Source organism: Brassica napus, chromosome C9 (assembly GCF_020379485.1).
Source record: "Brassica napus cultivar Da-Ae chromosome C9, Da-Ae, whole genome shotgun sequence".
NCBI lineage: Eukaryota > Viridiplantae > Streptophyta > Magnoliopsida > Brassicales > Brassicaceae > Brassica > Brassica napus.
In genome coordinates, this window is record NC_063452.1 from 22071551 (window position 1) to 22085796 (window position 14246).

The 14246-nt window shown below is 37.4% G+C and overlaps 4 protein-coding genes across 4 annotated transcripts; 2 read left to right on the forward strand and 2 right to left on the reverse strand.

The window, feature by feature from the left end:
- Positions 1-3075: 3075 nt before the first annotated feature.
- Positions 3076-5109, reverse strand: LOC106408164 (ubiquitin domain-containing protein 1-like). The gene is made up of 4 exons (XM_048768904.1): positions 4027-5109; positions 3607-3729; positions 3402-3521; positions 3076-3311 (listed from the first exon to the last, which is right to left on the reverse strand). The coding sequence occupies exons 1-4, from the start codon at positions 4067-4069 to the stop codon at positions 3241-3243; spliced, it is 357 nt and encodes a 118-aa protein (XP_048624861.1). The 5' UTR covers positions 4070-5109; the 3' UTR covers positions 3076-3240.
- A 566-nt stretch (positions 5110-5675) lies between these two features.
- On the forward strand, positions 5676-7852 carry LOC111210076 (WD repeat-containing protein 53-like; the record flags this gene model as incomplete). Its single annotated transcript, XM_022710401.2, has 10 exons — positions 5676-5945; positions 6034-6130; positions 6218-6279; positions 6369-6431; positions 6509-6568; positions 6664-6720; positions 6807-6849; positions 6914-6991; positions 7081-7496; positions 7587-7852. Coding segments are annotated over 10 exons (1236 nt in total), but the record flags the coding sequence as incomplete, so codon positions are not given.
- LOC106411553 (receptor-like protein 55) lies at positions 7832-9942 on the forward strand. Its single transcript, XM_013852341.3, has one exon. It carries the CDS (start codon positions 7832-7834, stop codon positions 9116-9118), a length of 1287 nt encoding a protein of 428 aa, XP_013707795.1. The 3' UTR covers positions 9119-9942.
- LOC106406958 (60S ribosomal protein L11-1) lies at positions 9825-11176 on the reverse strand. The gene is made up of 5 exons (XM_013847717.3): positions 11052-11176; positions 10869-10976; positions 10707-10749; positions 10423-10618; positions 9825-10190 (listed from the first exon to the last, which is right to left on the reverse strand). The coding sequence occupies exons 1-5, from the start codon at positions 11052-11054 to the stop codon at positions 9992-9994; spliced, it is 549 nt and encodes a 182-aa protein (XP_013703171.1). The 5' UTR covers positions 11055-11176; the 3' UTR covers positions 9825-9991.
- Positions 11177-14246: the final 3070 nt, after the last annotated feature.

Here is a 14246-nt window from a genome sequence, read left to right on the forward strand (position 1 = left end):
ACGTTAAGGACCAAGGTGCAAAAAATCCAAAAGTGGCCATTGATGTTCTCGAGCTTCTACAGTGTCGTGACAATGAGAGAGATGAGGTAACGACGCCGGAAATATTGTTGAAACGCAAAGGAAGAGATTACGAGATGAATCAACGTGTCAGAGGAGATGACAAGGAAGACTACGACAGATCTGGGCTTTGGCGAAGTAGGAGAAGACGAGAAGTTCATGCGGCAAGAGCTTTGTTCATATAAAAAAATAAGGAGATTCTGTCTAGGTGACGACCGCTCAGCTTCTTTATATTCATCATCTTTAACCATTAAAACCATTATAATAAAGAGAGAAAGAGAAAAGTTGTTTCTGTGTTACAGAGAAAGAAAAAAAATTGTAGGATTCATTTAGTTTCAAGAATGCACATAGTTAGGAAATAGTTAGCTTATAGTTTTAAAAAACTACTTTGGGAACAGCAACGGCCCTATAGTGTAATAAAAAAACTCAAAACTGCCTTGCAATGAAAATAACTCTTTAAATAATCCAAAGACCTAATTTATTTTGAATTTTCTCTATATTTTTTTATTCGTCGACTATTTGAAAATTTAAATCTTTGTTCCGTAGTAAACTCACAATTGATCAATAATATGCAAAAGTGCGTATAAGCTGTCTCCACAGTAATGTTCAGTATCTCATTTTGACCCAAAAAGGTTTAGAAGAAATCCTAACGGTACATATAGTAAACTGTAAGTGTGTATCTTTTCTATTAATATCTTTGCTAAAAGTAAAGAATACGAGACTTGCTTCAGATTATATCTAGTCTTCTATTGCTTCTTATACTAATATTACTTACTAAGCTTTGCTCTCTATGTCATTGTGTCAACCTTCATAGAGGTTACTGTCCCTGCTCTCGGATCAGATTCGTGGGCTCACTTAGAACATACCTAGGAAGCTCATATTTAGCACCTGCGTATTGAGTAAATAAATCATCCCAGTAAGGTAACACAAAAAAGAAACGAAAAAACAAGAATCAGATTTATGTTGTTTTTGCAAAACCTCTTTCATCCCAACACAATGTTAGATCACGGCCTTGAACAATCACGCCTGCACTGTCAATAATTGTCTGCGCTAGTGTCAGTTCAGCTTCAGCAGCAGCTCGAAGTGCATCCCAAATCTCTGATTATCAGTAATAATTTAACTCAGTTTCCAAAAAATGTTCATAAGTTCAATCAAACGAAGACTATGGGTCTGTTTGTTTCTCCATCTAGATAAACCATTTGGACGAAGATGAGAATTTTGTTTGTTTAGGCACTAAAAGTGCAATTCATTCAGATGGATCATCCGGATGATTTTTGGAAATTTAGGCTTAATTTTAAAGTCCATTCAGCTGAACCAATTTGTATCATTTGAATGGATATGGTTCATTCAAAATGGTATAATGTCTATTATACCTCTAATGTAATTCACAAATTACAAACCTAAACATAATATCATTTTTGTCACAAACGAAAACTGACAAAACTACAAAAACACTTTTTCCCGTGCTAAAAACTACTTTTTCACGCCAAAACCCCAAAACGCATTTTCCCGTCAAAATTGCAAAAAAATGTTTTCCCGTCAAAATTGCAAAAACGTAATTTTCCGCAAAAACCGAAAACATGTTTTCATGCCAAAATCACAAAAAAAAAATATTTTCACGCCAACACCCCAAAATACATTTTCCCGTCAAAACACAAAAAAACGCGTTTTCCCGCCAAAGTCGCAAACCAAGTTTTCCTGCCAAAATTACAAAAACGGGTTTTCCCGCCAAAACCAAAAATGTGTTTTCCCGCCAAAACCAAAAAACGTGTTTTCTCGCCAAAACCGAAAATTTGTATTTTCTCGCCAAAACCGCAAAAACGCGTTTTCCCGCCAAAATCGCAAAAATGTATTCCCGCCAAAAACGCGTTTTCTCGCCAAAACCGCAAAAACGCGTTTTCTCGCCATAACCTCAAAAACGCGTTTTCCCGCCAAAACCGCAAAAACGCGTTTTCCCGCCAAAATCGCAAAAACGCGTTTTCTCGCCAAAACCGCAAAAACGCGTTTTCTCGCCAAAACCTCAAAAACGCGTTTTCCCGCCAAAACCGCAAAAACGCGTTTTTCCGCCAAAACCTCAAAAACGCGTTTTCCCGCCAAAACCGCAAAAACACGTTTTCCCGCCAAAACCGCAAAAACGCGTTTTTCCGCCAAAACCGCAAAAGCATGTTTTTCCGCCAAAATCGCAAAAATGTGTTTTCCTCCAAAAACACAAAAATGCGTTTTTCCGCCAAAACCGCAAAAACGTGTTTTCCCGCCAAAATCACAAAAATGCGTTTTCCCGCCAAAATCGCAAAAATGCATTTTCCCGCCAAAACCGCAAAACTTATTTTCTCGCCAAAACCAAAAATTTGTATTTTCCCGCCAAAACCGAAAAATATCGTTTTCCCGCCAGAACCGAAAAATATTATTTTCCGCCAAAACATAAAAAATATGTTTTTTCGCTAAAACGAAAAAAACTTGTTTTCCCGCCCAAACCGCAAAAAAAAAAACTCGTTAATTTTGAAATAATTCTAATGTAAATATGTTAAACTAAATAATTAAATGTAATATAGTTAAAATTAATATTAAACATATGATTAAATCAACACAAGAATATTTTGGTAATTTCTTTACTAAACTCATTTGAATGAAAATGAAAATAAAGAAACAAACATAAGATCCATTTAGATGATTCATCTAGATGAGCTATGTGGATGGACAAACAAACAATCACAAAAATCTGAATGGATCATTTGAATAGATCATACAAATGAATCATTTGGATGAAAATGACAAATGGTGAAACAAACAGCCCCTATAAGAAACAGCCGCAAAAACATTTAATTAACAGATTTATATCACAATAGATTTGTTTTTTTGTCAAATAAATCTGCCGACGAATTTTTTTTTCAAAATTTAAATGGCAATTTTGTAATATACCTTTCTACTCACAATTGTAAAAAAGGACATTTTCGACCATAAAAATATTTTAGTAATTTTGAACTTTTAAGATTTATTCTAGTAATAACTCAAGTAATTTGACTCGTAAGAAACTGTAAGTGTGTATCTTTTCTATTAATATCTTTGCTAAAAGTAAAGAATACGAGACTTGCTTCAGATTATATCTAGTCTTCTATTGCTTCTTATACTAATATTACTTACTAAGCTTTGCTCTCTATGTCATTGTGTCAACCTTCATAGAGGTTACTGTCCCTGCTCTCGGATCAGATTCGTGGGCTCACTTAGAACATACCTAGGAAGCTCATATTTAGCACCTGCGTATTGAGTAAATAAATCATCCCAGTAAGGTAACACAAAAAAGAAACGAAAAAACAAGAATCAGATTTATGTTGTTTTTGCAAAACCTCTTTCATCCCAACACAATGTTAGATCACGGCCTTGAACAATCACGCCTGCACTGTCAATAATTGTCTGCGCTAGTGTCAGTTCAGCTTCAGCAGCAGCTCGAAGTGCATCCCAAATCTCTGATTATCAGTAATAATTTAACTCAGTTTCCAAAAAATGTTCATAAGTTCAATCAAATGAAGACTATAAGAAACATATATACACCTCTTTGACCACCATAGTGTGGAGAAGTATCCCAAAACTCCTCACGCATGTTCATAAGCTGTGCCCTTGTGATTGGCTCGGTATGCGCCCACGGTTTAGGTTTCTTGATTTTCTCGCGTCTTGCTGTCAAAACATACAAAACTCATGAAACACAACAAGACCAACGAAACAGGAGGATCTTGCATACGTAGAACGTTCAAGAACAATGTTCAAGATTTTGAAATCTTTACTAAACATCATGCAATCTCTCCAAGAATCACAAGTACGAAGACGTAGATTGAAAACGAGCAAGAAGAAACACTCGAATCATCTCAGCGTGTGATGCTATAAACCCTACGAAAGAGACAGAACTTCAAAACGAACACGAGAGACGATCGAAGCGATGACCAAAAAGGTTACAAGAAAACCGATTCGACTCACCTCCGCCTTCGTTTCTGGCCTGAGAAGATCCTATGCAGCCCATCCTCGAAACGTTTGGTAGGGTAAACTGAAAGTTGCTTCGAGCGAGTTAGCAACGCGAGCACAAACTCTGCCGCCGGGGTTAAATCGGAGAAGACTGATAGTCGAAAAGAGTTTCGCGGCGGGAGAAGCGCCGGAGGACGTCAAGAGTCGCGTCTATTCTGTACTGACTCCGAAACTGAGACAAGACCTCCTCTTAGCCGTATCCAGTTTTTATAGTTACTTTTTTTACTTGCCACGTCATATTAGTAGCATAGAAAAATAATCTGATTTTTATAACGCCCGCGTCGGTAATACAGTTTTTGCCGGTAGTACTACGGCTAAAGATTTAAAACGGTTTTGTACTTATCGAAACAGTAGCGTCTGTAGTCCAACGGTTAGGATAATTGCCTTCCAAGCAATAGACCCGGGTTCGACTACCGTCAGACATACCGAGCTATACCGAGGTTCAAAGAACTCAGAAACCACACTGATCCTAACTGATGCTCGTGGACAACAAGTTTTTGATCTACACCATCTTGTGGGTATTCAGACCGAAGATGCAAAGTCATTCGCGGAGATTCTTGCTTCATGGAGACATCGGCTGGCTCTCGATGCCACTAATGTCGAGAACGCTTTCACGGAAGTTCTCACTCAGATTTACTGCATGTGAGCAAAAAAGTCATGGAAGCAGCGAGCGAATCGGTTAATGTTCTGTCGAAAGGAGATAATCAGTAAAAATGTTTCAGCTGTGAAGAAATTTGGATGTTGCTCAAGCTAATAACCCAGTGGTTCTTCCTTGGTTTAAGTTTAACGACTATTTATTCAAATTCATTTAAATATGTGAAAGATTGTTTTTGTTTGGTCGGTATGAATCTATAAAGGATAATTTTTGGTGAAGAAAAAAGAGTTTTTGATGAGGGATTTTTTAAGGTTTGATAAATGCATTTTATGTCGATTATATAAAAGGCAAATCTCCAAAATAGCACATTTCTAAGTTTATATCACAAAAATAGCACTCAAAAACTAAAATGACCAAAATAGCATATTTCTAAGTTTATCATTAGAAAATTTTAATTTTTTTTTATTTTTCAAAATTTGAAATCTTATCCCAAAACCTCATTTCTCAACTCTAAACCCTAAACCCTAAACTCTAAACCCTAAACCCTAAACCATAAACCATAAACCCTAAACCCTAAACTCTAAACCCTAAACCCTAAAATCTAAACCCTAAACCCTAAACTCTAAACCCTAAACCCTAAATCCTAAACCCCACCCTTTAACTATAAACCTGAAGTTTGTGACTTATAATAAAACATTAAGTGCTATTTTTGTGACTTTTGATCTTGAGTGCTAGTTTGGGAAAATAAACTTGATTTAGTGCTATTTTTGTCTTTTTCTCTTATATAAATCTATCAATGTATTGCTTGAAGAAACAAAAAGGGTTTTGATTCTGATGTGTTGTCAAATTTCCAGAACCTTATTATCTAAATCACGAGTATCAATCGTGCAAATTTACCTGTGGTTGATGAAGAATGAAGATACAGACGGATTCTATTTATTTGTAAATGTACCTAAACTCAATTAATTTACTTGCGCTCTTTTAGAAGAAAAAAAACTAAAATTGATTTCGGTTCAATGGTTTATCAAAAACAAAACCAAATTTTATAGAAAAGTCCTGGTTCAGTTTTGGCTTAACTTTTGGTCAGGTTCGGTTAGGTTCCGGCTGCAATGCTTTTGTATCACAAGCAATTATTAGAACTGAAACCGAGCATTCGCCGGAGATAACTACACAGTTAATGGCAATGGCGGAACCAAGGAAACTGAGAGGCCACAAAGCGACCGCCACGTGTTGTATATCTTCACGTGACCGGCCCGGACTTGTTGTCACTTCCGGCGAGGTCTCTCTAACTGAAACCTCTTTTTCTTTTTTTTCCGATGCATCTAGGGTTTCGTTATTATTAATAGTTACTTTCGCTTCGATTACAGGATGGTTGCGTATGCTGGTTTGATTTGCGATGTAAAGATGTCCAGTTCACCATTGACGTTGGGACAGAACCAGTTTCATCTCTTTGTTTCAAGACAGGTTAGGTTCTGTCTCTCTCTCTTGTTTTTGGTTCTATCTCAGTTTTTCATCTCTTTGTTTCGGTTTTTGTGGATTATTATTTTACAGGTAACGAGGACATTCTCTATGCTTCTCATGGAAACGAAATCAAGTCTTTCGATGTTCATATGGTAAAAGAAAAATCCAAACTTTGATTAAACTATAAAACATAATTCTTCACTTAGATTAAAAGCTTCTCTCTGTTTCTGCGTTTTCATAGCTAAGTGCTGGTTCTTGGAAGCCATTAGAGAGTTACAGTTACAACAAAGATGAAGTAAACCAGGTAGATAAACTTAAAAAAAAACCATTAGTTTCTGAAAGTTCATCAGATTTCTATTAAACATCTTTTGGTTTCGGTAGGTGGTATGCAATGGAAGATCATCTTTTCTTGCTTCTGCTGATGATTCTGGTGATGTCAAGGTACCTGAATTGTTGTTCTTAATACTTAAAAAAATTACATAAACATAAGTTTTGTGGGATTTTTTCTTCGGTTTAATTAGTTTGCTTGAACACAGATTATCGACGTTGGCCAGAAGTGTCTTTATAAAACCCTTAGAGCTGGTCATACAAGTGTACCCTTTTATTTTAGCCCTTGTTATGTTTTACTCGTTTCTGTACAAAACTCAAGTCACTCACACCTTAATGTATAACATTAAAGATATGCAGTTCTGTGCAATTCATTCCATGGAGACCTTGGGAAGGTAACGAACAAACTATTGTTATCACCTCTTCAAGGTTTCTAAAGTGTCGTCTACTTTCTTACAGTTATTACCGGTGGACTTGATGCAAAGCTTGTTTTGTGGGATTTCTCAAAAGGTCGCTCGCAAAAGATTATAGACTTCAGTAAGCCCTAAGCCGCTGATTCTGGTTCCTTAAGCCACATATGTATATTCGCCATTAAACCTCTGATCATTTTGCTGTTAATCTTTCAGGCTCTGATAACTCAGGACAATGTCTAAACCCTGCGTTTGTTCACTCGATAGCTGTTCCGGAAATGGACATGGTTGGTAAGTTAGACAAGATATGCGCCGTTGCTAGAGGTGACGGAATTGTCGATTTGATCAATATCGAATCAGAGCTTTCGCGAAAAGGAGCATCAAAAGGCTGCGGTAGCAGCAGCAGCAGCAGAAACAATGTGGCCAAAAGGGTGTGTTTAGATTACTCTGTTGGTGGACACAAAGCTGCTGTTTCTTGTGTAGCGTTTTCTCAGTTTCAGGAAAAGGGTAGATTCTTGATCTCAGGTGGTAATGATAAGACGGTTAAAATCTGGGATTGCGTTAGATGTCTTGATTCAGACAATAACGATAACAGAGATCTCCTCCATTTGAATATTGACCTGAGCAAGAAGGTGATTGAGAAAGAGCTCTCTCATTGTTCTTTTAGCTTTGCCTCTTTTTATTGGCATCTAATGTAACTAGCTTTTCTTTTGTTTAAGCAGGTGAATTGGCTATGCACGAATCAGTCTGATTCTGAGAATCTTGTGGTCTGTGATACAACAAGAGTAGTCAAGGTTTACTCAATCTCTTGAGTCTTGACCTCAGAGTGCGTTGGCTCTTACTGTTCACTTTTGTTACTAAGGCTTTATGGGGCCTATGAATGGTTGCTTGATCCACAAGTTAGTTATTTGTTGTTACTTAAAACTGGTGAAATTTTACTCTACTATGCTTGTTGTATATAATAAGCATGTCACAAGACCTCTTCAAATGCACCAATCTTTCTCTCCGCTCTCTCACTATGAAGCAGCCTCAACCGCTGTTTCACCTCTTCTTCCTTCTCCTAATAGCCACCGTCTCTTCATCTTCTCCACTAGACCCAAAACAGCTCAAAGCTCTCAAAATCCTCACAGCAACCAAAGATCCCTGCAACAACCACACCAACCACTCCTCAACCACCATAACTTGCGACGACGCTTCTCCTTTCCGCCGCGTAACCTCTCTCTCCTTCGCATCCTGCTCCTCCTCACTCTCCCTCCCCTCAAAAACCCTAAAACCTCTATCCACCTCACTCCTCTCCCTCTCCTTCCTCAACTGCCCTTCTCTCTCCCCTCCAAAACACCTCCCGATCTCCCTCCGCTCCTTCTCCGCTGTCTCCTCCTTCCACCGTCATCACGGGCTCTCCGGCGTCTACCTCGCCCGCCTCGTCAACCTCACTCACCTCAGCATCTTCTCAGTCCCAGTCTCAGCCTCTGGTCTCTACGTGGTCCTCGGAAACATGCGTAACATCACATCCCTCACGATCTCATCCTCCAACCTCCCCGGAAAAATCCCGAAAGCGTTTCACTCCAACCTCACTTACATCGACCTATCGAACAACATACTCACAGGCCCACTAAGGCCTTCGATCACTCTCCTCACAGACCTCAAGTCGTTAAACTTATCTCGTAACTCCCTCTCCGGCGAGATACCTAACAAGATCGGAGACTTGACATTGCTTAAAAACTTGTCATTGGCTTCGAACAGATTCTCAGGCCCAGTCCCAAGTTCGGTCTCATCGCTTTCTCAGCTGACGCATTTGGATCTATGCGGGAACCGGCTAAACGGCGTCGTTCCGAGCTTCTTCTCCGGGATGAAGAGTCTCAGACACTTGAACCTCGCTGACAACTCCTTCCGTGGAGTTTTACCGTTTAACGAAAGCTTCATTAAAAATCTCGAGTTTTTCCAAGTTAGAGGGAACAGTGGTCTGTGCTATAACAACACTGTTCTGTCTTGGAAACTGAATCTTGGTATTGCTCCGTGTGATAAATACGGTTTGCCGTTATCATCTCCGCCGCAGAAGCAGAAGGAGGAGGAGGAGGAGGAGGAGGATGATTACGACGACGACGACGATGGAGATGGAGATGGAGATAAGAAAGAAGAGAAACATGGGTCTACTAACAAGGTTGTGCTTGGTGTCGCCATTGCTCTTTCTTCGTTTGTCTTCTTCATCGTCTTCCTCATCCTTCTCGCTAAATGGAGTCTTCTTTTGAAATAGCCAGCAAAACCGGTACAGCTCCGGTTTTGGATTCTTATTTTGTAATTTTTTTTTCCTTTTTTTCTTATTTGTTGCTTTTGTAATTGTTTTACAATTCAGTATGTGAATGGGGAAGTTGTGATTATGTTTCTCTCATTCCCACCAAATTTTGAATTGTGATTTTATGATTTGATGAGGTCTCAAGTGTATATTTTCGGTTGTTTGAACAATTAGTAGTAATGTTGTTCTCATACAAAATTTTGTTTTTACTGGTTACCTGTTATTAATAACATTTGTCAAAAATTGACTGACCAAGAAATGAGTGGAGAAGACAAAAAAAAGTAAACATGAATGTGAGAATTCAATTAATTATTGCTATTCACATCATTTCTTTACTACTTATTATTACACTTGCCAAAATATGGACTGCAAATAAATGATTAGAGAATACAGCAAAAGCTGTGAAAATGGAGCGAATTGAGTATGTGAACCAAAAGTGGCTATGATTCTTTCAATTTTTGCCTTTGAAGCTACGACACTATCATGACAAGCTTTGCTAAAGACTTCTCAGGTTGGTATCTCTCTTTCTTTGTCAACCAAACTTTGAGGCTTATTACAGCCTAAAGATGCTTAAAGAGACATCCTTGAAAAACTTCGACAAGATCGAAGTAATTGTTGATTTTTCTGTGGGGATTGTTCAGGATAAAGTCAAAGGAGATGGTTGTAATGAAAACAAAAAAATCATATCACCAAGGTTCTTTCGAAGATTTTATAGATTCTACCACACACGTCACAAAAGGTTTTACTACAACAAAGAGGTCTTTAACATCCAGAAATCTTTAAAAGATAAACTCGAAACAAAGCTAAAATCAACAAAAATCTATAAAGATTTTTTTAGCCGGTGATGTTCTGAGACTTGTTGAGGATAACTCCTTCATACTTGACTTGGAACCATTTCATTGCATCATCCTTAGTCACTCTGTGTTGGATACCAACACGAGCCTTGCATCTACGTCGACGTGCCACACGGTATCCTGGACGTTCAAGAACAACATAGAAGTCCATTCCGTAGATACCAGTAGATGGATCATACCTAAATGCACAAAGTGAAGAAAAATGAGAAGAATATCACAAAAAAAAAAAAAAAAAGTCTAAAACATTTATTACACAAAGAAACCAGTCAAGACCAAACCCAGTAAACTTGTCATATATTATCAAATCCAAACCTAACATTATACTGAAAGACCTTAATACATAAGCCGATCAATTTGCCCTTAATCAAGCAAGTATCAATGTAATTCAAATTACCAAAAAAATAGACTTACTTGATACCAAGATCAATGTGCTCTTGGATACCGAATCCAAAGCAACCAGTGTCACTAAAGTTCCTCCTAAGAAGCTCATACTCCTTGACTTTCAAGCCACTCTCAAGAAGTTGCATTGCCTTGTCACCTCTAACAGTGACGTAGCACGCAATCTTTTCGTTACGCCTAATACCAAAAGACCTCACAGTGTACCTCGCTGTAATATCAAAGTCCATATAACATGTCTTAACAAAAATTAAAAAAAAAAACAAAAATTAAAATATAAGAAGCTTAGATCCTCACACCCTTTGAGAAAACAGGGGTTTGTCCACTGAGCTGTTCCAAAACCTAATAGTGACCAAACACAACGATTCAGACACACGTTCACAAGTTTCCTAAAATCTTTAGACCCATTATCGTTCGTAAAGTAAAGATTTTTATTTCAATTTTCTTTAAAAAAAACGGACCTTTGAGGCACGGGTGAGACGATCACCACTTTCACCAACGGAGATGTTTAGAACAAGCTTCTGGACCTTTATGTCCCTCATGGGGTTCGAGAGCTTCTTCTCTGACGCCTACATTCATAGAAAAACGAAAATAACGTCACTGGAAACAATCTACGGGTCAAATCGATAAAGAGAGGAAAGTACCATTTTAATTCAAGGAGTAGAAGAGAGTTGCGGAGACAAAACTGCGTCGAGGGGAAATAGAAATGAGTTTTATGGGACGGAAATAGGGTTTCTCGAACTATAATGGGCCTAACTGTACAAAGCCCATGGACATGACCTAATCTTAGGCATATATTGATGGCCTTTCTTAGTTATTTCAAACTCACGAAATCTGAAATATCCTTCACCAATGACCAAAATCGGGATGACCAAATCGGGTGTACAGTTGAATTAACGGCATTTTCGGACGTTGGGATCGATTTGACAACTGACGATACTACCTGCTTTATGAGGATCTACGCCTAACTGCATCACCTGAGCCGTCCTATGAAGATCCACGCCTGACTGGATTTACTTGCACAATGTTGAAGATCCCTTGTAAGTCTTTTTTACGTAGTATGCAGTAATAAATCGCTCTTTCCGGGACTTAAAACCTGGATTTCCTGTATTCTTTAATAGATTGTATAGTCTGGGATTTAAACTCTAGACCAGGGTGTAAAAGCCTTTAAACCTTAACTATTAGGCTACGGTGCTTCCACGGGGATTATGATAAAGTTTGGATTTGGTTTTTATCTGTTTCACTTTTTCATGTAGAAGGCTGTAGCTGTTAAATGTAAAAAGGAAATAAAAAAAAATAGAATAATATGAATAGAGTACGTAGAACAATAGAATACCTTTCATTCCATTTATTCGTAATCAAAATTGTGACTTTATGATTTTGGTAGGTTTTCCGAAAAAGTGATTTTGTGGTTTTCTGAGAAAGTGATTTAATAATTTTGGTAAAATGTGTAATTTTATGATTTTGGTAGGCTAAGTAATTTTATGGTTTTGCTTCAAAAATGTGACTCGCAGTTTTGGTAGAAAAGCGTGGATGTGACACAGGATTTTGATTGTTATGAACCAGATGGCTCATAACCAAGAGATTATGATTTGTAATCTTTTCATTTATCTATGACGGTGTAACCTCTTATATAAGGAACCTCTATGTTATGAATAAAGATAGACTTTTCCATTACTTTTATAACACATTATCAGCACGAAACTTTAAATCCCTAAGCTAATACCCAAATCGAAAAACCCAAAACCCTAACCCTAGCCGGCGATCCGACGAACCCTAAACCCCGATCGCGCTCTCTTGTTCCTGCATCTGTTCCAGCTCGCGTCCCCGATCAGCTTCAGCCCAAGGCGTTCCAGATCCTAACTCAGACGTTCGCGGCCCGAGAGCAGCTCCAGCATGCGACCTCTTCCTCGTTCGCGACATCATCAGACAGCTCGCGTCCGACGATCAAAGCGTTTCCGATCAAGCAACAAAGGACGTCTGCGACCCGATAGAAGTGACTCGATCCATTCCAGCTCGCGTCCCGTTCGTGTCCCGTTCGTGTCCAGTTCGCGGCTCAACTCCTTTGGTGGTCTGATTCAACAATCATCTAAGGTTAAAAGGTAATTCAAAACCTATGAACCCATAATCAAACATGGATTGATTGATAAAGAATGAAACCCTAAAACCCTAATCTTGATGAATCAAAACCATAGGGTAATAGATAAAAAATCCTAATTGAGTAAATGGAAGCTCTAAAAGTTCGATATCCCAAACCCTAAATCATGTTCCTACATGATTAAAATTCCAAATTGATTTTTACAAGTTAAAATCCGATAAACCCTAACCCTATATCTATAAACCCTAAATAATATAAGTATCAGAATTAATTATACTATAATTTTCAAATCACATATTAAAACCCTAATCGAATATTTTGAAATAGAAACTGTTTTCGGTTTTGATCATTGAGGTTTTAAATCTGATTGAATCTGATGCTATGTTGCTAGAATTGTTTGACCGTTAAATTGATAGATTTATTTTCTCATCCTGCTTGGTTAATTGTTCATCTGATTTAAAATTGTTTAAACCGACCAGCCTGTTAAAACATTGATTGAATCTGATAGGTTGCTAGCTTGCTTTGCTTATATAATCCGATAGGTTGATAGATTGATTGAGGTTTACTTGTTTAAAATCTGAATGATCTGATTGCATGATTCTTGAGGTTTAATATCATCTGCTAGGATTGATAGTTTTGTAATCTGATCTGTTTTAAATAGAAACCCTAAATAATCCGTATGATAGGTTATATTGATCTGATTTGGATTTCTTTGAGAATTGAAAATCCGTATGCTAGGTTGATAGATTCATGACAAAATCTAATGTCTTGAGGTTTAAGATTGTATGCTAAGTTCGATTAAATTGATTGATCTGATTATATGTTTTTGAGGTTTGATAAATTCGGATACTAGATAAATTATTTACACATGGTTTATGCTAAATACCAATCAGCCTTGAAACTGATTCATTAAAATTCATGCTTGAAATCTATATTCTAGTATTGCTAAAATCAACCTTAAAACTGATTCATTGAAATTCATGCTTGAAATCTATATTCTAATATTGTTAAAATCAGCCTTGAAACTGATTAAGTGATTAATAAATTTTTTTACTAGTCTTGCTAAAATCCATTGATTGTTAAACCCTAATTTCATGATTAATTGAATCCGTTTTTGCTAGTCTTGATAAACCATAATATTATGAGCACATAGAAATAATATTGCTGAAACTTGCTAGAAATTGACTGATTGATTAAATGCCTTTAAGATTGATAGTCTCATCGTCCTCACAAGATTGAAATCCGAATTGATTGTTTTTAAGAGTAAGGCCGCATGAAAATTATACCTAAATATTGAGTGATATATGATTTGAGATGTCGAAAATCAACCTTGATTTTGCTGGTCTAAATCTCTCTGGAGATAATTATTTACGGTGGGCATTGGATACAAAGATTATCCTAAATTCAAAAAGACTTGGTGAATGTATCATAGAAGGCAATAATGCCAATGAGAAAGATTGATACATGACAATATTAATGATTAGCCATCATCTTATTAAGAGTCTCAAAGATCAGTATCTGACTATAGAGAATCCTCTAGACCTTTGGACATATTTAAAAATCGAGATATGATCACCAAAGAACGGTGTTATTACCAAAGGCCCTATTTGATTGGAGGAATCTCAGAATCCAAGACTATAAGTCCGTGGATGAGTCTATTGCTAGTTGGGAAAAAATAATGGATTACTGATGAGAAACAGTGAATTGAGACCTCCTGGATTAACCCCATTACCTGATACCA